Source organism: Podarcis gaigeae, assembly GCF_964106915.1.
Source record: "Podarcis gaigeae genome assembly, chromosome: 5".
In the NCBI taxonomy this organism is placed as follows: Eukaryota; Metazoa; Chordata; class Lepidosauria; order Squamata; family Lacertidae; genus Podarcis; species Podarcis gaigeae.
The window spans coordinates 61680866-61706274 of record NC_139681.1 but is presented as its reverse complement, the minus strand read 5'-3'; the positions used below and the strand labels follow the sequence as shown (position 1 = coordinate 61706274).

At 38.7% G+C, this 25409-nt stretch overlaps 2 protein-coding genes across 12 annotated transcripts in view; one reads left to right on the top strand and one right to left on the bottom strand.

Moving 5' to 3' along the window:
• Positions 1–25409, top strand: part of GIGYF2 (GRB10 interacting GYF protein 2) — a 76617-nt gene that overhangs the window by 31523 nt on the left and 19685 nt on the right. The window contains exons 8-12 of one of the 2 annotated variants that reach the window (XM_083741778.1): positions 20765–20944; positions 23276–23493; positions 23587–23752; positions 23835–24032; positions 24275–24465. In XM_083741778.1, coding sequence (XP_083597904.1) covers positions 20765–20944; positions 23276–23493; positions 23587–23752; positions 23835–24032; positions 24275–24465 — 953 coding nt within the window. Of the gene's footprint in view, positions 1–20764; positions 20945–23275; positions 23494–23586; positions 23753–23818; positions 24033–24274; positions 24466–25409 lie in introns of both variants that reach the window. The other variant, XM_083741777.1, reaches the window with a different exon arrangement.
• On the bottom strand, positions 1427–21880 carry KCNJ13 (potassium inwardly rectifying channel subfamily J member 13). Of its 10 annotated transcripts, XM_083741928.1 has the most exons (5): positions 21140–21875; positions 14044–14132; positions 6175–6226; positions 5122–5602; positions 1427–4182 (listed from the first exon to the last, which is right to left on the bottom strand). In XM_083741928.1, exons 4-5 carry the CDS (start codon positions 5597–5599, stop codon positions 3563–3565), a joined length of 1098 nt encoding a protein of 365 aa, XP_083598054.1. In that variant the 5' UTR covers positions 5600–5602; positions 6175–6226; positions 14044–14132; positions 21140–21875; the 3' UTR covers positions 1427–3562. The 10 variants fall into 10 exon arrangements, with proteins under 10 accessions (XP_083598054.1, XP_083598060.1, XP_083598051.1 ...); XM_083741934.1 differs by lacking the exon at positions 14044–14132 and having other exon boundaries at positions 5122–5599; positions 21140–21880; XM_083741925.1 differs by lacking the exon at positions 14044–14132 and having other exon boundaries at positions 21140–21872.

The window sequence follows — 25409 nt, the reverse complement described above, 5'->3', positions numbered from 1 at the left end:
AGAAAAGAACTTGGCTTTTCTGAGGAATTTTAAAGGTACTAATAGCCACCAAGCACTCTTTCTGAAAGTCAATAGGATTTGAGTGCTTAACTGCAGCTTGCTGTTCTTTGTTAGGAGATTCTTTTAATATATATACTCTGAATTTTGTAACAGTGCCAGATTTCTATGGTGATCAAAACTTGAAAATTGTATGAATCGCCATCTGTTTTAATGCCCTTTGAATCCCCTTTAAAGCATCTAAGTTATTTTGTTGTGCTGTTCTATTTTAGTTCTTACGACGTTGGTAACACAGAATTAGAAGGCATATTTCCAATTCCTCTGGCTTTCAGTCATACATAGATTTAAATCATTTTGTTTCTTGGACACTGTCTGAACTTAGTAACATTTTTCTCTCTATAGCTATGAGTTAATATTTAGGCTCCTAAAAGTAATTTATATCGTTTTTATAAGGCATTTCAGGGCATAAGATGATTTACAATTCCTTTTCTAATTTTTCTTCCACATTTCTGTAAAATAGGTTAATCTTCAAAATTATGATACCCAAAGTCCATCCCACTGAAGCTGTAGGACTTTGTGGGGTTTTGTATAGGCCTCTAACTTGTCAAGAGATGGCTTGTAAAGCTAACCATGGTTTAGTGGTATGAGTTCAAGCCATGACAAGCCTAGGGCTTGTGTTTTCTCCTCTTCCATGACCATGAGGAGGAAGCTTCCATATATGTTTTTATTAACCACAATTTAGCATTTTATCTGAACCACAAACTGTGATCAGTCTTAATTAAAGCTGGTGGCAACAATCCAACTTCATAACTCATGGTTTGAAGTTGGCTTGTTTCCACTAACAATGGCTAAGACTAACTACAGTTTGTCCAGGTTTGGACCACAACAAGCTGAAGTCCAAATCTGAAATGAAAGTTTCTGAACTCTTTCTCATGGCTGCACCTGAGGAGGAGAGTTGAGTCTGAAGCTTGCTGTGGTTTGTAATGCTAAACCATGGTTTAGCCATGGTTGAGTGATACATGTGAACATTGCCAATCTATGCTCATGCTTTTTCAGTAAGTTATGGGTAGAAGAAATACCTGTTGCAATTAGCAGTGTCCCAACAGAGAGTGCAGTGGAGGTAGGATGCAGATGGTTGTTGGAAGCTAAGATGCTTGCTTTTAATATGGATGGTTAGCTGTAGGTTCTGCCTATTGGCAGCTTATTTCTAGCATTGTGCTCAGTGCTGAAGTGGTCTAACTGAACTGCATACCTTGTATTGTATATTGTACTTAAATATATGCAGCTTGTCTTTCCTGAATTTTTGAAGCAATAGTATAATATCAGTCCTACAGTACCTTGCACAAAAAAAACTACTGGCTTACTAGGATAATTTGCCCCTCTAAATTGATATATAAGTCAGAAATTGGACTAACGTGGCAGGAAAAACCCATAATGGCACTGAACGCACCATTTTTTATGTAGAAAAGTTTGCAAGTACATTACATCCTGACTGGATTGTTCAGTTTTTGAGTGAAGTTTTGCATTAGTTTTATTGTGCACATGGAATACGTTAAGCTGTGGGATCTCCCACAAAAATTTAAATATTAGAGAATGGGGGTCGAATAAGCTTCACTTTGTGTGGTTAATAATGCTGTAAAAGGGAGAGAATTTTTTTTAAGTGACTATGCTGGACAAAGAATAAAGTGAGTACAAATACAATTTAATGTATATTAATCCAAGGTCGTGATTGCTATTACTATCCGGTCTCTGCATTGGGCTAATCCATTATTACAGTACACTGTGAATGAAAAGATTAAAGCCTCGGCACAGACAAGGGAAGAAATACTTCAACAACCCTGTATGTCTTACAGTGTAAGAGATCACAAGGGTCTAGTGCTATGATGTGATTATGTTCCAAAAACGAACTATTTCTAACACAGAGATTGCATGACCCCCTGCTTTCTTACATTCAGTTACAAAAATACACTTATTCCCATCTGCGTATATGCTGACTACTCTAGCATGGCTTACATAGAACATCAACATTAGTAATGTTAGTAAAATGCTGGTTCTTTGAGTTGCCTTTTAGCAGCTGTGAATTGGCAGCTAGCACCATTGGGACCAGCTGATTGTTCCATAGCCCCACCATGTCTCAGTTGACCACAACATCCAAATCTTTATAATCAGGCATAAAACCATTTTTTTAGATTTGGGAGAAGAGAGAGTTTCTTAGAAAATACTCTATGATTTGGTAACAAATCTTAACATCCACACTAGTATATACATATAAATATCTTTATCCACGTTCAAGAGCTAAAAAACGCCAGGCTCTTCATAACCACAAGTCAGTATTAAAGTAAAGTATTGATACCTATGCAATGTTTTCTGAGAAGAGCCTTTTAATTATCCTTGAACATACAAGTATTTAGTGATTTTGATGATGCTCTTCCTTGGTTTTGAGTGCAGAGTAGTTAGTGCCCTTAGCTAAACAAATGTGAGGAAGCCATAAACGTGGTCCTCTGGACCATTTAAAAACTTGGTTCATTTTAATTTTTTTAAAAAAAACAACAACCATTAGTTCTTGTAATTGGTTCTGGTAATAATCATGATTCAACTTGGCATAGAGCCTTATGTTCAATGTCTCATAATTATATTCATGTTTGTACAATTATTTTACACAGTCATGCATTTTATCTCGGTTTTTATTAACTGAATGGTTATTTTGGAAAGAAACTGCAATAAATGTGGGAAGCAGTGGATCTTTCTGATGACAGGAGTAATTAGATTTTGACTTGCAACAAGGCAAACATGAGGTGTTGATTATCCTTGAGAGGAGAATTGCAAAAAGAGATCGATGAATTCCTGTTGTCTGCTAAATTTATTGCATGTTTCTCCATATGAAAATAGTTCCAATATAGAATGTTTAAGTCTAATACATGTAAAAATTCTTGCCATTCACTTTCATCACGAAAGTGCCTACGGGTGTTGAACTTGTTCTTAGCTGCTGGAACAAAGCTTCAGCAAATGCTTGTGATTTTCCTTAATAAACAAGCACAGCAGGATTGCAACTTCATTGCCACAGAAAATACTAGCAACATTCTTCATAGCATGTTTAGACATCAGCATATTCTGTTGTAACTGTATAGCACAAGAGGACTGATTCAACAGATCTGAGGGATCTTGGCCTTTTCAGGTGAATTTTTTCTTAGTTCTACTACAATGCCACAGTGTTTATCTTAATGTCATTTAATTAGAATTTTGACAAGCTGTCTTGAGTCTGGAAGTCTCTTGTTTCAGGGTCAGTGCAGTTTTAATCATAGTCTAGTGAATTCAGCAGGTAGCAGTTCTGTTTTCCCATAATTTGTGCAGTGTTTCTTGTCCCTGACTCTGTTTTTGTGCAGTTACGCCAGTGGCTCATCCAGTTACATGGATGCTATGCTCTTTATTCTGTGAACTGTTCTGAAGTCAAAGATATTGAGAGAACAAAAAGAGCACAATAAAATAGAGAGGAAAGTGAAAACATTGGTGTGGTAGTCTAATCCAATTGTTGAAAACGAAAACAAGCTGGCATCACATTCAAAGTCTATTCAGTCAGATGAGTCTCACAGATCTGGAAGCTGTCAATGTGCTGCCCATTGATGCGGATCTCCATGTCAGTCCTCTTTGAACTTTTAGAGTCTGCAGCTGGAAGTTCTGGGATTGTCTTGTCAAAATTCTCCATCTTGATCTGATATTCCCCTTTAGCACCTCGAACCAACATGGAGGCAAAATGGTGGTGTAATATGATCTCTGATGGAAGATAGGATGTCCTCCTCTGGCATGTTTCTCCAGTGCCCTCTTGTGTGGCAGAAAGGAAGACTACTAGCTCAAAATGTTGATGAGCCTCCCTTTGCAGAAGAATGGCTAGAGGGCTAGATGGAGTTATGGGATGATAATAGGTTAAAGGAAAGATAAAGAAAGGGCACTCTTCTGAAGTGATGCTGTCTAGATGGAAATCCACACTGGTTTGATGCAACTGACCATTTTCTTGTTCTTCATAAAGAACTGCAGAAATCCGAACACTGGTGAGTGGGCTTGGGCGAGTATTGGCCACTTGGAACATTAGATATGGCTTTCCTTCTTTGTGTGTCACTACAGCAGAATAGGTGAACCGGATGGAGAGAGCTCGATTCTTTGGACGGGCAATTTTTGCTACAAATGCACCTAAATAAAAAGAGAATTTACATGTAGATTGTGCATGTAATTATAGTTTCCTGATTCCCTTTATAGTATATTGAAAGGAAACAATGAAAGCAAGTAGCACTGTATTAGGTTCACAACATTTATTATTAGCATAAGTATTTCACATTTTTAATGATGGTTCCCACATTATTCAGGTCCATCACATTAATTTCCTAAACCACAAAAATACTTTTTATAGTAAATGTTTTTTAAATCAGGTGTTCATTAAAATATTTTCCACCATCTTTGTGAACTTGAATAATGACATATGCTTTTGACAAAATAAGACCCACAGTCTCTGCTTTATGATTTAGCATTTCAGGCTAACAGTCTGCTAAGTAATCTCTTAGTAGGTTTATTTTGTTATAAGCTTCATTTATTATATAGCAAATTTTCTTTTAGTAATATAGAACAGTTTTATTTATTAACTCATTTAAAATTATTTTCAATAAAACATAGCAGGGTTTGAAAATTCTCTGATATTCATTGAAAACCTATCAGTAAAAAGCCTTCGCTGCAGTCCTAAGCATACTTATGGTAATACTTCATTGAACTATGTAGGTGTTCATTTCTTGGTAAAGCTGCTAAGGATTCATCTGTTAGCTTTAAACTATGCAAATGTGTATGGGCAGCTAATTCTACTAACTAATCACACTTTTAAAAATAATGTAAGAAAAGGTTTTAGAACTAAAGCATGCATTTGGGAAGAACTGAATCACCTATTTAGATGTTTAGTACAAGTTGCTATTTAATAATTCTTTTCATACTGTAAAGTGGAAATACATCCTCGTCAAAGAACAGTATTTTTCAGAATGCTGAGTGACATAGCCCTATCCTTGCTTTCTTGCTGTAGCTTTATGATAAAGCTCTTATTTAAACTATAACATAAAAGCACTAGGTTATGAAATAGTACGGAATTACCTGTGATGAAGGCCTCCAGCATCAGACCCAGTACCATTTGTATAGCAAGCAGGGCAATTGCACTTGGACAGTCTCCACTTGGGAACATTGTGCCGTAACCAATAGTGAGCTGTGTCTCCAGTGAGAAAGAAAAAGCAGCTGTAAAGCTTGTGATATACTTTACACAAATAGTGTGGTTTTCAGGTGGAGAATCATGATCGATCTCCAGATCCCCATTCATTTCTGCTAGTAGGTACCAGAGAACTGCAAAGACAAGCCAGTGGAGGACAAAAGAAGCAGAAAATACCAGCATCATCCATCTCCAGCGCATATCCATAAGGATCCCCCAAGCATCTTTTAGGTATGCCAGGCCTTTCCCGTGGGCACCATCCATTTGTAGTGTGCTGTGTCCATCTTTGGTGACCATTCTTGGGTATCGTTGGGCCAGGAGAGGAGCACTAGGTTTGGTGTTGTTGCCTTCTATCACTTCTGTCCTCATCTTCTGAAAATGAAAAGAAACAAAACTGTTGGATGCTTGTTTATCTGTAGTTCAGATGATGTTTAGAGATTCTGACACATTGGCAGTGGACCAGACGCTACCTGCAGCTAGCCAAGGGGGTCTTTAAACATGCAGTTCTGAGAAAAGTAACTTTGGAGAGCCAGGTTTGCCACTGCTTCCATAGTACGATAATGATTACCTACAAAAATTCATGTTGGATCCTTTTTTGATGATAATTTAGAAATGTAAGCCAAACTTTTTGACTTCTTAGGTTTATTTGTGGGTCTAGTGGTTAGTTTGATAGTGAAGGAGCACTGCAAGTCTTAATTTTCTGAAATTCAGAGGTGTGTTCTGTAACTTTAGCAAATATGTGTTTAATATTTAAGCAAAGCACACTATCAAAGCTATTATTAATATTATAAATGTTCTATATATTCTTTTGGTGGCCATCTGAAGGCTGTCATATCAAATATAATAAATTAAAATTTCCTCATTATAAGCTCTTGTGGGGTTTTCTACCTAAATATGTTTACTGCTACCAACCATGATATTTTTATTGTCTAGAATTGTGGTACCTGGGATATAGCCTCTTCTGCTGAACATACTCAGGCCACTGCTGTTGTAAAGCTGTATTAAAAAGGGGATAGAGAATAATACGGAAAATATTATGCAATTATATAAGCCGAGAGAAGTCCTGAGGAAAAAAAATCAACTCTAAACCCAATTTGCCAAAGGGGAAACTGGAGTGAGGCTTTTGTTATGTGTCCTTAATCATGTTTCTAATACTGTAGTGTGGCAGCTTGAGTTCCTGTGGAGTTACAAATATTGAGTGTCTCGGAAAATAAAAGATCAATCCCTGTGCTTTTTATGAGTTTTTCTCTTATAGCAGAAAAAGCCCATAGCTTTAAAATTAACAAACATAAAAGAAAGCAAAATATTCAATCATGGTGTCTCACTATTTGCTAGAGACTAGATGAAATGAAAACTGTGAGAGAAAGGATGTTGGCATATTTGAAAAGAGAGGTTAAACTGGGGTAACTGCTGAATGACATAGTCACAGAGCACCAGATCTGATCTAATATTGATGGTAAAATTGAAACATATTTGGTCCATCTTGTTGCACAATCATTGTGTGTTGTTCGTTTCTCTCTGAATGGGATACAGATATAACAACTTCTGGTGGGGGGCTATCACATTTTCCAAATACTTAGACATTAGTATTCCCGTTCAGGAAAAATGTGAAAATGATTGCATTGTAATTTGATACATGCGTACTACAGGCATAGTTATGATAATAAATTTGTTTGAAATATATCCTTTACAAATGTGTAGGGTGGCTTCCTTGGGGGGAGGTGTATTAAACTTCTTTGAGATTAATTACAATCAAGCTATATAAAAAATGTGTTAAATAAAAAACACACAAATTAGTCATGGGCCAGTCATCAAAAGTAGTTGCACTGTTTTATAGTACTACAGCACCTAAGATATTTACAATCAGTCAGTTTTGACAAAATGTGGAGTAGAGTTCACTGATTGTGTAGAGCTAATCAGATGCTTATCTCCTGCATATGTTGTACTTGGCCACTCTGTTTTTGCTGTTTTGCTAAGCTTGCACATGAGTCATTATAATGGTTTTTATTGTTATGTTCCTGATATTATGCCATGCCTATGTCTCAAGTTGATTAGAGACTTTATGTAGCAAGTGACTAACAAGTAAAAATTATTATTATTGTTGATGATGGTGATAAATGAAAAAACAATGCAATCTACAGTATAAAACTGCTATCCTCTCAACAGAAACATTTTAAACTTAAACTTACAGCAAAAGTAAGTTGAAGTCTCATGGATTGAGCAAGATGTGTCTATAATTGGGATTTGGGAGCACTGGTGAACAAGGCCATGACTGATTGATAAAGCTGATGAGGCAATGAAAAATGCTAGTAATAATACTTAGCCTGTAGGTAGTGGTTTATTTAGACTTTTCAAAAGGCTTCCACATACATTATTGTAATTGTCTTTGTAGGCTATAAAATAGGTCACAATTTCTATTCCAATTCTGCTTGTAGGGACCTGAAGCTTTGTTCACCGGAGAGGCAACTTTTGATCTGTGGGTTCCATGATCCACAGCTCTGTCTCTTCACCCTCATGCTGTACTAGCAAAACATATTGACAGTAAGTAGTATTCAGCTAAATTTTATTCAGAGTAGACCTATTGAAATCAGTGGCTCTAAGTCATAATTTCAGTGGGTCTGCTCTGATTAAAACTAAGTTGAATACCAGTGCCTCAGTTTCATTTCAGCATAAAATGAGCTCTCTTATTAAAGAGAGATTTTTCCCTTCAATTTGGGAAAAATTCCACACCATCATTTCATTCTGTTAAGTCATATGAGCACTTCAAGTAAAATGGCTGTTCTGATAGTGTATCGGAAAATTGTATTAGTGAAGTCAAGTGGTCATATTTTATTTCTGCCAAGGATTAACAATGAAATATAAGCACAATATAAAGTACATAGCCCATTAAAACACAGGTAACTGAGGCTTGTAGTTTGCAAGTGGCTAGGGGTCCCTTTACCTTAGAGTTCATCAAAGTATTCATTTTGAACTGTTCCCTGGTAGAAAATAATTATAAAATTGGCATTTGAAATTTTAAAAGATACTCTTTGAACATGACTTTTGACTCTGTCAGAAGTAGAACTTTTCTTAAGAAAATGATGAGAAAAATACCATTTTGAAATGAAAGCAAACAATCCTAATGTCATGCTAAACATGCAAATTTATTTTATGGGTTCAAGCCAGTCCACTGCATGTGTGGTGCTCAGAGCAATCACCAGAGGAATAACGTGAACTCCTTTGATCTAGTGGAAGGGTTGAGTGTGACTGTGATGTGGCAGGTGTACACATGCCTTGTATGCCATGTAACAGCCTGCTAAGCTGCCTGCATATGTCCCTACCTCATTAGAGGAGGTAGGGACTGCATCAAAAATAACATTTTTTTGAAATACAGACCTATGAATTGATTCTTTATCCTACTGTGATAGTAATGCTGACAGTTTCAACTTTTTAAACAAAGATGCTACTTTATACATGGTTTGTTGGAAGGTGATGCTTGGTATTAGATGTAAGTATTAAACCTACCATAGGCACTAAATTGCCTTTTGTGAGAATTTATTTTTTAAGATTTGGTAGTTATATATTTATATTTTGCATATTTAAGTGTTTCTGTTTTTATAACTAGCAATATGGTAAATAAAACATATTTAAAAAAAATAAAGGAAGGAACAGCATAATTGGGCCCTGTGTAAGAATTCTGGACTTTAAAATCTTGTTAATAGTAATCTTTGTTAACAGCTGAATGAAAGTAACCTTAACTTGGCATCCAACATTTTCATTATATAGGTTTCATTATACATTGAAAGCATACCACTTTACCTTGGCCTTTGACAACTGAGGTGTTTTTAGGACCCACCCTGTTCTTTTGCTTGTAATTTTGTAAAACTGATTTTAATATTGTATTTTTACATTGCTGTAACCCACCTTGGGATTTTATAGTGAAGAATGTTTAAGAAATCTAAATAATAATAATGCATAATAATTATTACTAAAATAGTGATATTCTGCCTGACCCATGCGGAATGCACTTTTGAGCTAAGAGTTCCACTACGTACCTGATCAACTACAATTGAAGCACACAAAAATTGCTATTTGCCTTGTTGGGCTTGGATTTCAGTGCACTAGGTAAAGACAGGGACAAGGAACTTCTAGTGTTCAAAGGATTATCTACTGGGAAAGTTGGAAAAAGGACTATATCCTGCTAATACACCTCCACAGACAAGAAAAACAGTTTACTTGTTACTCTTCAAACATTCCTTTTTATTTATTGTTTCCAGGAGGTAGTCATATGCAAAAGCTGCAAGAGCTGTCTGTTTTGGAACATTGTTTTATATAAACTTAACACACCTTCATTACATCCTGTATAGTTTACTGTAACGTGCTCTATGTGGGGCTGCCTTTCGAAAAGTGCTCAGAAACTGACAGGCCTAAAGAGCTGCACTCCAGGGAGCATAAACCTTACTTGTTACAATAGCTCCACTGGCTACACCAGTCTTTTTCCAGGCACAATTCAAAGTCCTATTTATGACCTACAAAGCCCTTATACAGCTTAGCTCAGGTTATCTGAAGGACTGTATGGGAGGGGGCCTTCTTGGTAGCTGCTCCGAAATTTTGGAACTCCTTTCCTAGAGAAAGGAGTTGTTTTTATGCCAGCAGGCAAATACTGTTTTATTCCAACAGGCTTTGGGGAACTGGTTGTTTTTAAAGGAAATGGCTTTGAATAGCCCTGTCCTGTTTTTACTATCTCAAAATGCTTTAACTTGTCTTTACAGGAAAAGTGCTTCAGTTATGTATCATTTTGTTCCCCAGTTCTGCATATTTTCTAGTTCTAGTACCCTTTTTTAGAAGGGGTAACCAAAACTGTAGAGTTCTTCAAATGTGTCTGCAGTGTAGATTTATAAAGGACCATTCTGACCATTTTATATGCAATATCTTTCCTAATAATCTCTAGCATGGAATTTTCCACTTTTGTCTCTGCCACTTACTTCATAGATATATCAATGAAATAATCAACTATGACTTCAGTATCTTTATAGTGGAGTATTTCAACCAGTTCGGATACTTGTAGTTCTGAAACATGTGGAGTTCTGTCTTCCCAAGAGTGCAACTATGTTGTGCTCATAAATTTATAGGCATAATCAACTACTTAAAGGCAATAGTTGTGTAAATGCTACAAAGAGGACTTAGAATAAAGTATGACTGGATTTCCCCTTTTTCTTAACGTTATTGTTTAGTGGGTTTGCTCTGCCCCATACTCTGCTTTAGACATTTAAGAGAATTTCTAATATTAATTTTGAATTGATAAGTGTTTATGTGCAAATTGATAGACCTACAAGTTAATGTTGTTTTTTTAAAAAAATGAAAATTCTACAAGCTGTACGTGTGCAGTGGTTTGAACAAAGTTCAGCAATCAACAAATGAATAGTGGATTACTAATTCATTGCTTTCTCTCTATAACCTTGTTTAAATATTTAGAATCACTGAATCTGGGGAGAAATTATAGTGGCGAGAATTATATAAGTATTCCTAACTTTAATACATTGGCTATACCTGGAGTTATGACTTCTCAAGTGTGCAGCTGTAGAGCTGTGATGCTATCTCCAGCAAACGTATCCAGAACTCAGTGAGTTAAAAATAAAACTTTTTTCACAAAGACTTCTGCACTATACTTTCAGCTTAGCAAAGCATTATACTTCCATATGTGCCTATTAAAGGATACTGTACCACTTATTTGCTTACTCTAAAAATAAGACACACACACCCCGTCAAGTTCTATACATAGTTCATAGGCTTCTGCATTTGGTGAAAATTTTTGAGAATCTCAACTTCTAATTAACAATTAGAAAATAACTCCTCTTGTCCAGTGGTAACCAATGTAATGCCCTCCAGATGCAGTAGGTCTACAGCTCCTATCTCCCCTAAGTATTTGCTATGTTGGCTAGGCTTCATTAAAGCGGTAGTCAAACAACTTCTGGTGGTCAGGCACCCAGTTGGCTACCCTTGCTTTAGTCCTTGAGTTCATGAAGATGGGTTTGAAAACAGGTTGATAGTATCTATACAAGACATCAGATATTTATGGACATAGAGCTTCTGTGTTCCACTTGACTGCATTCACCAACTTCATGGCTTCTGGTCACTTTTCTTTGAACTATACACTCTGTTGCCTACCGTTTACTACTCCCCCCTCCCCTTACTGCAAACCATTTATAGAAAATGCAAGTTTTCCAAGCACTTGGATATGGAGTTTAAATGTGTAAATTGAAAATATTTATTCATTTGTATAACTGAGCAAAAATGTATTTCATTGTTGCAGAATTTTAGTCCCTTTGGCTTTCTCTGCTTTGTTATAAGAGCAGTTAAGACATAGATGTATGCAAAGATTCAAGGACTCTCCTATTCATTTAAATTTTTTCACGTGACACTTAATACCAACAAAACATTGCTTAAAAGTGATATTTGGCAATTGTTATTACATTTCTGTTTTACTACTGTAACCCACCCTGGGACCTAAGGGTGAAGGGTGGGTACAATATAAATCAGCAATAATCAAAGGTATTTAAATTTTCCACACTACATTTTTGCAAAGTAGATACGCTTTCTTTAGCATTTAAGTATATATTTTAAATTATATATTTGTTATATAAGTTTAACATCCCATGATAGATAGATATTCTCCTAATTGATAGTCATTGTAATAACGATACTTTCAATTTAAGTCAGATTGCTTATAAAATCTGTAGTAGTTTTGACATCCAGCTCCTTCAGAAAATTTACTTTGGTACTTGTTTGTAACAGTGAATAGTGCATTAATTCCTCTAGAAAATATTGCCATTTGATGTGAATAAGGTATTCTAAAACTACTGTTGAATATCATAGTCATTCTCTCCATAGATGTTCTAACAGAGTATTAATATAAAGGCTTTGAAATTGAATTCACTTGCAAAAGTTTAAAGCCATAGATTATATCACTTAGAATTTGTAAAAGATAACATGCTGCACTAGTCTGAAGAAACAGTGTTAGGTGCTGCTCATTGCAGTTGAGCAGTTTGCCATTTGCTTAGAGCAGACTTCCCCAACGTTGTGCCCTCTAGATGCTCTGGACCACCCCTCACATCAGCCATAGCAGTGCCAGCTAGGGCTGACAGATGTAGTACTCCAAAACATCTGGAGAGCACCAGGTTGGGGAAGGTTGCTCTAGTCAAATGGTGAGCTGCATGGCTGCAACCAACAGCATACTGGGAAGCCAGGTTGGGGGAGGCTGCCCTAGAGCAAGTAACAGTTGTTTCAAGGAAGCAACCAAAGGGGTAATGCCCACTGCCACCCACCCTCCATCATTTCTGATGTCATGCAGTTTTGCCATAGTGCTCCCCAAGAACAGGTTCCTGTTCAAACTCTTCTTAAAGCTTGCAGGAAGTGTTGAGTGTGTGTACATACGCCGATATAGCAGGTCTGTCATTAGGCAGGTAGCAAATGTTGAAAGCATGGTGTATAGTTATGTGTGTGCCTTGGCGACCTCTAAGCTACACTGCTGCTCTCAGGTAATGCCCCCCCCCCCCCATTGCAGGTATCCAACGGCAGTCTTGTTAACTTCTATACATGGAGTGTGCAGGAGTTTGCGTGTGATCTTGTAATTTGTCTCGTGCCTCAAAATGAGTATTGGCAAAAATAGTGAAGGGTTAAGTGTAACTGAGCTACAAAGTGAAGAAATAAGTGAAGGTAAGTTACACCTGAATAGGTTGATACACGTGCCTTTGGATTTAAAACACAAATGTGATATATTTGAATAGTATCAGTGAAATAAAAATGGTATCCCTTTCACACTTTATTATGTACTGATTTTTTTTTCATTGAATAGACTATAATTTTCCCTGGAAGTTTAAAACTATTCCCCAGATAACATTACCATGCATGAAATATCCTAATTCTTCACAACAATCATTTGTCCCCTTAAATAGGATCTTCCATATGTAGGAGATAAAATAGCTTTGGGCAAACGAGTAATCTTAATATAGGTAGCAATCAGGTGTTTCTTAAACACTGACATTGTGTAAGACAAATGAAGAAACTTGTTCGAAAAGTTTGTTTATATGGTTAGAAACCAATAAAATGTAAATTTGCTTTATGACATAACATTTAATTTCTATTCAAATGGATATTCTGTGGTGAGCAACCAGAAAACCTCTGTGTCTAATCAAAAGAATCACTCAAATGATTTTTTAAATAATTGAATTTGACTGGAAGTTTCTTTACACTGCTACACAAATTGCTAGCAAATTACTTACCATCTATCAGTCATGTTTTATATAAGTTAAAGCAATAACATATTTTTTCCAGAACTTTTAAATAGAAAGATGAGATATTGCTGGAACCTGGAATTGAATTTAAAACTCTAGTCATCTACATTACTGTTAAAAACAGCAACTACATCTCCAGGAATAAGTACACACTCAGTCTTCAATATCTGACTGGTCGCAGGATGGTTACCTTTTTGAAGAAATACTCTTTTAGAATTGCACAGCTAAGGTCTGCTTCATGCCTTTTATTAAAAGCTAAAGAGCCATGCAAGATGCTGAAGTTACTTCCAGGGATCTCCTATACAGAACTGTTCCTTACGGAAATTGGTTCTGGAAGTTGTCACTGGGCAATATTCATTTGGAAAACAATCTCCATTGAGAAAGTCTTACAATATTTGAAGTTGGTATTTCAATTGATATTTTTCAAAACAGGTCTGTCTAAATCCTCCAAAACTCCATTTTTGTTTTTGAAAGTCTAAAACCACAAAGCAGGAAATATTAATGTAAAAAACTGATGCTATGTTAGCATCATGTACTTACCAGTGTAATTGTAGTATTTATCTACCTGGCAGGGAAAGGGAGGAAGGCGGATGTCCTGGATATTGAAAACGAACCAAACTATCTTGTATCTGTATATAGTGATCCCAAGGAAGAAAAAAAATCTTTTGACAACTAGTTTGGAAGGATGTTTGTTCAAAATGGGCTTACGGGTCTCATTCCACAGTTTATAATGTGGGGGGTTGGCTTTCATATGAAGCTGATGTGATTGGTCATTCAGTCTGCAGGGGGGCCAATTAGCTGTGGTCATGTGGAAAAGAATGCTGATTTGTTCAAGCTTTCTTTCCCCAACACATACCCTAGCAGCTGTGGAGAAATCCACACGAACTTACTTGGAGAAAGGGGTGCATTTTTTATCTTAATCAGGATGGAGTTTTTAGGTTTGCATAATCTTACTTAAAGGTTTTACTTGGAGGTTCAAAGGAATGAAATTCCTCAGGACTGTTTTCCATTCAAGTTTTCTTGTGGTAGCTATTTAGAGTTCACAATTTCTTTGATATTTTATTTTAACCAAAACCAGGCAGTTTGAGGTGAAGGTGTGCTTTCTGTTTCACTTTTCTCTTTTTAGGTTTTTTGTACCATGTGGTACACAGGATATCGGTATCCTAGAGATCAAGGTTGCTAATTAGTTTTACATAGTTTACATAGTTGCAACCTAATTTTAGATGCAAGACCTGTAACTTTACTGCGTCTCTTATTTTGCCTCTACTGTTAAGTCAGCATTGCTCATAGGATTGTATTTAAATTACGTCAAATAATGTTATGTAGGATATTGCTGCATGTAACATGGTTATGAGCAAAAAGAGATGTTTACATTATGCTGTGTCAAATTAGATTTAAATGTAACAGCTGGCTAATAAAAACGAGCCGAAAAGAGGCCCATAATGTCTACCTTTCAGAATCACTTGCATGATCTGTGAGGGTAGCTTTGTAGTGCAGTTCAGCATTTCACATTTTTCCTTAGCTGCTGATGTGAGGACTTTGATCGAACGTCAGACCTAAGAGGATCTGAGAAACAAAGGCTGTGATTGTTTGCAGTAAAAGTACTGAAGACCTGCTGTGAAAATTATTAATGTAGACCAATATAATGCTACTTAGAAACTAAAATCTCCCTCATGTTTTTTCTTTAAAAAAACTCTCCACAAAATACAAAACATTAATTCTTCATTTCATTAGCAGAGAACTTTGTAATACATGTTGAGGCACAGCACCTTAAAATTGAAACATGCATTTGTGACCTTCATGGGTATGGGGACAAGGGGACACTTTTCACTCAGTATAGCATGGTGCCTTTTCTTTTTACTATAAGAAACATTAACAGATAATGATATACAGATACTTTTATACTTCTAATGTATTTTTAATCTTTGTTGGAAGCCGCCCAGAGTGGCTTGGGAAACCCAGCCAGATGGGCGGGGTACAAATAATAAATTATTATTATTATTACTGTGCTAACATCTTAAAATAAAAACGGGATTCACCATATATTAGAAGTATGTGTGTTCCTGATACGCCCCTTTAAACTGCCTCAGAAATGCAGTTTTCGGTGAAGATTGGAGTGGCGAGTGGTAATATTACAATGCAGGTAAGAAGCTGTTCTGCCATATCTGTAAAGGTTAGTGGCATATGCAGAACTATAGAGCAAACTTAAACGTATGTGAGACATACTGTCCATGAAATGTTGCACTTGTTTGTGTGAAAGGAATTGGATAGTTGGCATGACTATTGAAGTGCAATATTTTGGTAGGAAGACTGATGTGTATGGATACAATTGTGCAAATTCAGCTTTCAGTAAGGAAAACAACATAATTCTTGGAGGAAAAAGCATTTGTGCATGGGAAAATTCTGGTAAGTTGTTTAGAGACAGAGATGGTCAAAACTAAAATGAAATATGATTACGTTTTAGTCTGCCTGTACCCTAAAAATGATGACCAATGATTCTTTAAGTCACTTTGTGTGTGGTCATTATTGAAGGTTGTACAGTGATTTTCTTTCTCTCTTTCACAGTATTGTAAGCTGTCTTGTACTCGAGGGACTTTGGTTTAGAAACTATGTAGCCAACAATTTGAAGGATCCTGAAAACGGACACTAAATTAAACTTATTTTTATAATAGAAATGTGTGTGAGAGAGAGTGAGTGTGTCTTAGTGTCTTATAGAAAGATTGTTGACACTGTTATTTGCTATTCTAGTAAAAAATTTCTCAATAAACAAGTTCTCAGAAGATTGTATTCCAGAACACCACTTTAGTACTTTGAAGTCAGTCCCTTTTAAAACTTCAAATTACATAGCTGTAGACTCTGTTGGCTGGATGTCTTTGTTGTATCTGAACTTTTCCATAAACACCATTGCTGGCTTGGGGTCAGACATGGAATGCAGGTGCCCTTTCACTGCTCCTTCTCCTCAGGAAGTCCAGTCAATTAGTTTGAGGCAAAGCCACAGATCTTTTTCTTTTTCCTTTTCATCCTGGGAAATCATGGCCAAACACCGACCTCCACGCCAAGTAACTTAAACCAAGCGAAATGAACATGCTAGGGGTATAAGCTACGTTCCTCGTTAGAATACTTTAGACTTTGACGTATGTGTGTAATAATGTTGACTGAGCGACTATTTACTTCTTCATTTTTAATAACTTCAGAACGTAATATACCTGGGTCTGTTCTTAGTTGGATTTGAAACGTTATTTCATCCAGTTCTGTGTTTTCTCTTCTCAATACCCTTAAGCTTTGAAATATGTTGTTACCTGTTGACAAACAGTGTTGTTTCAGAGTTAATAGCCTAAGATTCAGAAGTATATTCAGTGTGGCTTTCTCTCTAGTGAGCCTGCTAGAACTGCAACCTTAATTATGGATATTCTGTCCCCTCCCTTCTATGATTTCCTCCTGGCATTGTGGGGTCATTGGGTTGGGCTTAGGCTCCTCCACTGATAATGAAAACAGGAGGAAAAAACTCTTTGGAACAGTCACTTTTACTAGTGCCCCCATTTTCTTTACTTCTACCAAGCTGTTATTTTTCTTCTTTTACTTTTTGCCACCATTTTCTTAGAAAACAACCCCCCTTCCTTTAATCGGCTGCCTCACACCCTTTCCTGCCCTCCTTTTTATGGCTTTCTGTACCTTTTCAGAAATACAAAATCCCGAGAAATTTGTCTCCACTTTACTATCATCGTTCCTTCTGACTGCTCTTTCTCAGACAGGGACATTAATAAAGCCATTGAGCACCTGATTAATTTTCAACTTCACGCCACCTGATATTTGTGGGTTGTGGCATTCAGCCCAACGTTGCTGACTGGGCCAATTTTATGCTGTCTGGAGAGGATGCCCTCAAGGATATCCTGATCAAACTAAAGATAAGCGGAAGGTACTGGTGACCCATAGATACTGGTGACAACCAATCTTCCAACCAGTCCTTTCAGAACTACCTTTCCCCGGGGCAAGGAAGAAACTACAGACAGAAGTCCTCCTGGAACAGCAGTGATACCCACCCAGGCAGCAGAACACAAGATATCACCCTCCAACACCTACAGAAACAACCACCAGCAGAACCAGTGATGCTACTCTGCCCCAAGTCAGGGATCATCTACAAGCCTTCTTCAACTCTTGGTGTCAGATTACTACAGACCACTGCATTCTCAATACTATATCACATGGATACATGATAGAACATCTGGCACACCTAAACCGGTTCCTCCCATCCCTGATCCTCCAACAATCCAGTCAAGTAACAGGTGATATATAATTGTGTACAGCATTGTCTCAACATGTCAGCTATCGAACCAATCCCCCTGCGAGGAATTATTCTATGACATATACTTAATATTATCTGTAATGCCATGGCCAGATCACTTCCTGATGCAACTAGACTTCTCTGTGACCCTTCCCCTCTGCAGGGCTGTAGGACCAATTTGAATGATCTGCCACCACTACTTCCTGGATCCAAATAGCTTCCAGAGAGTGGTAGAGACATCTTATCCCATGTTGATGGCTTCTCCACTGGAATGCAGAGTTAAGCAGGGCTATCGTCTGCCTGGCTCCAAAGCACCCTCTCTAATTGCATGCAAGAATTCTGCAGTGGTTTCTTGTACTCCACCAGTGGGCCATCACACACATTCTACATCACCACATCAAAATGCCACCAAAGGTGTGGGTAGTGATGAAGTGGGCATCTAGCAGAAACTTGCAGAAGGCACATCTTTTCATGACCCTCACCTCATAGTGGTCACCACAGATGTCAGCCTCTACATTTGGGGTCTCACTGTGAGGGACAGATAATCCATGCCCAAAAGTCTCCAGAGGAAGCTGAACACCCGGCTGGAGCAGCCCACCTGGCTCTGATGCACTTTTCTCCACACCTACACATCAAACGTGCCCCTACGCATGGGCAACTCCAACTTGAAATCCTACCTCAACAAGCAGGGGATCACCAAATCCTGGGATCTCCAAGTTGAAATGTTCCACCTCATGAAGTCACCGAAACACCACCTCCTCACCCTCACATTGGAACACATATCCGGATAGGCTGGAATCTCTGGTTTTCCAGCACAGTATTTTCCACCATCTTGCTTTCTTGCTTATCCAGCCACTCTAAGAATATACAAAGCCACATGGAAGATCTTCCTGAAGCAGTGCAAAGCAACAGTACTGGATCTTCTTGCATTCCTCCAAAATGGCCTCAGCAAAAGTCTAAAACACAACACTCTGATGAAACATCAGGCGGGAGCTGTTTCTTCCTCAAACACACCACCTCTTCCAGCTCTCACCCCCTAATGAAATGCTTCCCACAAGGAACAATCCTACAGTGTTCCCCAGATGCCCACCACTTCCCTTCCTGGGACCTTCACAAAATGCTGTCCACCCTTCAGAAACTTCCATTTGAGCCCCTGAAGGAAGTACTTCTCAAAGTCTTACATTGAAAGGTCTTACAGTGGAACCTCGGGCTACAGACGCTTCAGGTTACAGACTCCGTTAACCCAGAAATAGTACCTTGGGTTAAGAACGTTACTTCAGGATGAGAACAGAAATTGCGCGGCAGCGGCAGGCCCCATTAGCTAAAGTGGTACCTCAGGCTAAGAACGGTTTCAGGTTAAGAACGGACCTCCGGAACGAATTAAGTTCTTAACCTGAGGTAACACTGTATTTCTAATATCAATAACTTTGACTTGATGGGTCTCTGAATTGGTCACCCTGTCTATAGCTGTATCTTCCACAAGCGCAAAGTGGTTCTTAGAAAGAACCCCTCATTTTTCCCCAAGGTACTTTCCAACTTCCATATTCAGCAGGAACTTGATCCTTTCCACCTTCTGCCCCAACCCCTCTCACCTATTAGAGAGGACATGGCACTCATTTGATGTCCAATGAGCTCTTAAAGCATATATTACCAGGACTGAAGAGATCAGACAATCATTTCCTTCCACCCTAACTCACTGGGCAAAAAGGTTAACCCTTCCACCTTATCTAGGTAGGACCTCTATAGCCTACAACTTGGTGAATTGTATCTCACCCTACAAATTTGACTGCCCACTCTACCAGGGTTGAGTCCCTCTAGTGAACATTTGTAAGACAGCCACATGGGTGTCTCCCAGTGCATTCATGATGCATTACAAGATGGGAATTTGTGTCTCCATTGAAACTGCCTTTGGCCGCAGCACCCTACAACAAGCTTTCCACATTGTGGGACGCAATATCTTCTACCTGACAGCATTTTAGCTACCTTGTTTACCTTGGGAACATGGGCACCTTTGTGTTGCTTTCCTTACAAGACTCTGATGATTGTTTAAGCTTGGTGAGTTCACAAACTGATTGGGAGCCATCTACGTCCCAAAGGGTTTTTCCTCCTTCCTTTGTCATCAGGAGAGGGGCCAAAGCCCAACCCTATGACCCCCATGCTGCCAGTCAAAATCTACCCTTTGGGTGAATATCGGTTGTACTTTTTAGGAAGGACGTGATGGAATAGAATGTAAAATTATCCTAGTTTGCTCACAAATGACAATCATTTCTTTAAGCATCATTATGACAATTGGTTTTTTTGGATGAAACAGTTATTTTAATTCTCTGTTATTTGAAATTAATGACTATGAAGGTTTTAATGCTAGTCGTCTGGCACTGGTCATTATTATTTTATTGCTGTTGACCCAAATGTAAATTTTAGAGATTCTGCTTGTAGGTTTTAACTATTCTAGGGTAAATAGAAGACCATGTTGAATTACATTTTAAAGATGATAAATAGAACATTTTTACTGAGTTGGATTATGCAGTGCTTAAGAACACCTCCCATACAAACAACAACAGAATGCTTGTGCCATTGTAAACTTTGATGTGACCAGGAATAGTGTCTTGATACCTCTGAACTATGGTAAAGCAATCTCTCATTGAACATCAGGTGGCATCTAACTGTTTATGCAAACTTTGCAGATGCTCTTCCATCGCTTGTTGCAAATTGAACTTTTGACTTTCTTAAATGGTTACAGCTGTTTTGTAAATCTCCTTTTTGAAGTCTGAAATCCTTCATTTGTTTTTTAGCCCACAAAAACTGTAAGAAGAGCTTAAAGAAAAGCATTTATCATTATAAGAAAAGTAAAGCAATATATATTTGTTCTTGTTTTCTTTCACCTGAGCATCTTATGACTTAAATTGCATAAGGTCTGACTTCTATTCCAGGTGCCCTTCACAATGACTGTTACATACTTGCATATTTATTTGCTTGCAGTGAGACCAAACTTTGAGGATGCTGGAACCGTAGTAGCAGGAAGGAAGCATGAATTTATACGCTCTGAGAGCGAGAACTGGCGCATCTTCAGGGAAGAGCAAAATGGTGAAGATGATGATGGAGGTTGGCGGCTGGCTGGTTCGCGAAGGGATGGTGAGAGATGGCGCCCTCATAGTCCAGGTGAGAGGAAATATGGAAAAGTGCAGCACAGTCTGGTCAGAGGCAGCAAGCCAGCAATGTCTGGAAGGAAAACTTCCTAAAACAATATTTGAAAGGCTTGTTCTACGATGGCAAAATCGTTTTTAGTTTTTTAAATGGCTTGTTTTGTTTAACCCACTATTTCCAGAACGTCTAGAAAAAAGCAGCTCTTCTTACCTGCTCTGATTTCTTTTCCACCAAACGTAGCTTCCTTTAGTGATCACTCTGAATCATGAGGCTGAAGATCTGTCATATGCTTCCAGCTACTTGTATAGAAGTGGAAAAACTGTTTGTCATGGAGAATACAGCATTGTGTGTCTTCCTGACGTCAGACATAACTGATAAATGCACAATAAAGCAGCAGTGTGTCTAACTTTGACAGTATTGAAACAGCTGAACCAGCACCACATGATCAGATGTGAAGATTTTACTTAGGGACAAGTACTTGCAGTTCATTTAGTATTTTCTTGTTTAGCATATGAAGAACAACAAGCTAATAAAAATTTTGTTCTCAATAAGTCCATCTGTCTTTTGACAGAAGTCCCGAGGCTGAAATATCATTGGGTAATTTCTGCTACTTTAAAGGAAGTGTAGAGAAACGCTGCATTGTGTAGAATACTGAGGGTTTTTCTGTAGTTGCTCTTTAATTTAGATATAGCTGTTTTAGGATAACACTTACTCATTGTCATTTGTGTAATGGAATATTCTCTATCAAAGAGGTGGGCGTTGCAGTAGTCTCAGGTGGAATCCATTATTGCATGAACAGACTTCCACATACAACAGGACTTTATATTTCTCCCCCCCCCCAAAAAAAAAAAAAAAAAAAATCTGCTTGAGAGGCCTCCCTATCTCAAGAGACTTCCCAAACTCCTGATTTTGGAGAGCATACGGAGGACTGTTTGGATAAGTGAGGAGAGGAAATGAAGTCACACAAAACAGTATTGGGCTACAACCCTCAGTTGGTCAAAGTATCACTCTTTCTCTGTGTGTACAGAGAGAGAGAGGCTTTAATTAATTAATTAACAGCTGTTAATCTGCTGTGCAACTCAAAAGACCCCCCAGAGAGGCTTACAAAGTAGGTAAAACAGTCCCTGCCCTCAGATTTGCCATCTGAAAGGCATGACACACAAGGAAAAAGGAATACAGAGAGGAAGAGAAGAAAGCAATCTCAGGCACCAGTTCTTAAAGGTTACAGTTCTTTTAATTATTGCTGGGATGGAAACAGTACAGTTAGCCTGATAGAATGGCTGTGGTTAGATGACAGCGGAGGGAGAGTCAAAGGCAGCTGGCCTCTCAGCAGAGGTAACAGAGCAACCCTACTCCTTTCCTTTTGCTCTGCAGGCTTGATGCTCTATCAGCTACATCCAAGACTTTTGATTCCAATAGCCATTTCTATCAGGATGACAAATAGTATCCTGTATCTAGTATAACCAAGTTAGCCAAAAGAAGTGGCTTACGCCAAGCCATATTTGAAGATCACCACGTTTCAAGCCCCAGTATCGCTCACACCAACTTGCTTGGAAATTCTTCACCTCTCCCAGGTTGTAGAAAGGTGCATCAACACCTGCTGGTGCCTGCCTGCCTCATTCTCATGCAGGCTTGGGCACAGTTGCACAGCCCTTAGAAACAAGCTCATCGGCTACAAATCCTTTCCCAGAATTATAGTGCTAGCAGGCCACTTCACCATAGTGACATACAAAACAAGGGCACATTAAATAAATAGAATTAATTACCACAGATTACAAACTACACTCCAAACTCCAGAAAGGAGGATTGTCAGCTAGCCGACAGAGGGTGAAGGCAAGCAGTTTTGAAGATGCTTTAGGACTGGTGGAGTTAGTAGAATAGATGCTGCCTGTGACCTCAAAGAGAAGCATAAAAATATGGTAATCCCCATAAAGTGGTACTTGTCTGGATTCATAGAACCGCATAGAATGGTCTTACTAGCAAAGGCTGCCCCCCTGTGGCTGAACAGATTGTGAGGTTGCTATTCAGAAAGATTGTGAGGCTGCCCTGGGCTTAACTCATAGTTAAATTGTTTTTGTTCTTTTAAGCCCACTTGCATGGAGTTGGGTTGTACAGTCCTTTACATTAATAATATAGCTCAAAGAGACAGTGGTTTAAAGGGGAAATAGTGATGATATATTTATAAAATGCATGTTTCAAGATGGACCATAAGCTGTAGTGGCGTTCTGAAGTGCTGTCACTTTGTCCTCTCTTTTCCCTATCCTCTTTTCCTCTATCCCTTTCTCCTTCCAAACAAGTTCTTGCCCTATGGGACTCTTTTGTAAAGTTACTTTCCCGCCCCCTTAGACGGCCCTCGTTCTGCAGGCTGGAGAGAACAGATGGAGCGACGGCGAAGGTTTGAATTTGACTTCCGAGACCGGGATGATGAGCGGGGTTATCGAAGAGTGCGATGTGGCAGTGGCAGTATGGATGATGATAGGGATAGCCTTCCTGAATGGTGCTTAGAAGATGCAGAAGAAGAAATGGGGACTTTTGACTCATCTGGGGCATTCCTCTCCTTAAAAGTGAGAAACTTTCTGTGAACCTGTCATAATATTAACGGTATTATTTATAACCAGTAGTATAAAGTTTGTTATTTGCATGTGTGTTTTCCTTAGAAGGTTCAAAAGGAACCAATTCCTGAGGAACAGGAAATGGATTTCCGTCCTGTAGAGGAAGGGGAAGACAGGTCTGATTCAGAAGGAAGTCACAATGAAGAAGCCAAAGAAGTCGATAAGACACATGGAAGGGAAAGTGTTAAGACGGAGCATACAGCAGTAGCAGGTAAGAAGGATTTCTCAAGTCTATCCTTTAAATTTTGCTTCCGCCTTCCAGCTCAGTTAAATAAAGTTACCAATCATTTCAGAAGTAACAGAAGAAACAGTCAAAGAATCTTCACCATCCACCAGGTCAGGTACTCCACCAAAATCCCAGTCACAGGAGCCATTACCTACAAGCCTGCTTGAAAGAAGGGAAGACTGTGTTCCAGAAGTAATAGAAAAAAGAGAAGATAAAGAAAACCAAATGGAGGATATCCCATCAGCCAAAGTGCCCAACAGAGAAGGTAATCATATTTCAGGTTTGGCATAATGTATATGCAAAGTATGCAAATAAAAAAATAAATAAAAGACTGTAGTGACAAAGCAAGGTGGAAAGGATGAACTGATCATTCATACATTGTTTAAGCATTGTTGAAAGCATGCCATCTTGCTTATTGTCTGATTATACATTTTATCACATAATAACAGTTCTGGTAGAAAGAAGGGCCTTTAAAGGAATTTAATGTCCATTCTTCCCCACCCCCAGATCCAATTTCTGCTGTCCAGCCTTTACCACAGATTTCTCCAGATGCAGCTTCCCTTGTTCATCTTCCTCCTCCAGAGTCAAATCCAATTCCTGCCTTAAGGCCTGTTCAGACATCAGTCACAGCTGCTCCAGGGATGGGTAATATTCCTGCTGACCCTGATGACGAAGAGGGCCTCAAACATTTAGAACAGGTAAAGCATCTTTGTGAATTCTGGTTTGTTTGTTTTTTGTTGTTGTGCTTCAAAGGCTGAAAGAAAACATTATTTTGTATACTTACCTTGTAAATGCAGCTACCTGATTCAGGTGATTGTGGGTGAAAGCTTTGGGATTTAGACCGGTTGCTGAGAATATCATAGCAGTAGCCTTTACAAGTCAGCAGTGCTTATGCACCCAAAGTGGAGACAGGAGTTCAAGATGCAACCTAGAGCTAATGTACCTAGTCAACTATAGACTAGCACACCCCTCACATAGACCAACAGGTGGCAACTGCAGAGGAAAACTAGTTTTGGGCAGGACTGGCAACTAATTGCTTTTACAATGTTTTCCTGCAACTGATCATGAAAATGGGCAAAACTATATTGATGTATTAATGGGCAAAAATGACACATATTTTGCAGTTTGACAATACAGTGGTGCCTCGCAAGACGAAATTAATTCATTCCGCAAGTTTTTTCGTCTTGCGAGTTTTTCGTCTTGCGAAGCACGGTTTCCCATAGGAATGCATTGAAAATCAATCAATGCGTTCCTATGGAAACCGCCTTCAGACCAGGTCTGGGGACAGTCTGTCCTCCGACCTCTTCTGAAGGCTGGGGGGGGGGGGACAAGGGCTTTTTTCCCCACCGCCAGCCTTCAGAAGGCTGTTCTGAAGGCTGGCGGTGGGAAGAAAAGCCCTTCTCCCCACCTCCCGCCCCGCAAGCTCCGGGGACAGGAGGGCTTTGCTATCGACCGCCAGCATTTTAAAAGCCCCCGGCGGATTTTAAAATGCTGGCGGGCGGCAGCGAAGCCTCCGCTGTCCCGGGGCGATTTTAAAATGCTGGCGGGCGGCAGCGAAGCCTCCGCTGTCCCGGGCGATCTTAAAATGCTGGCGGGCGGCAGCGAAGCGTTCGCTGCCAACCCCCAGCATTTTAAAAGTCCC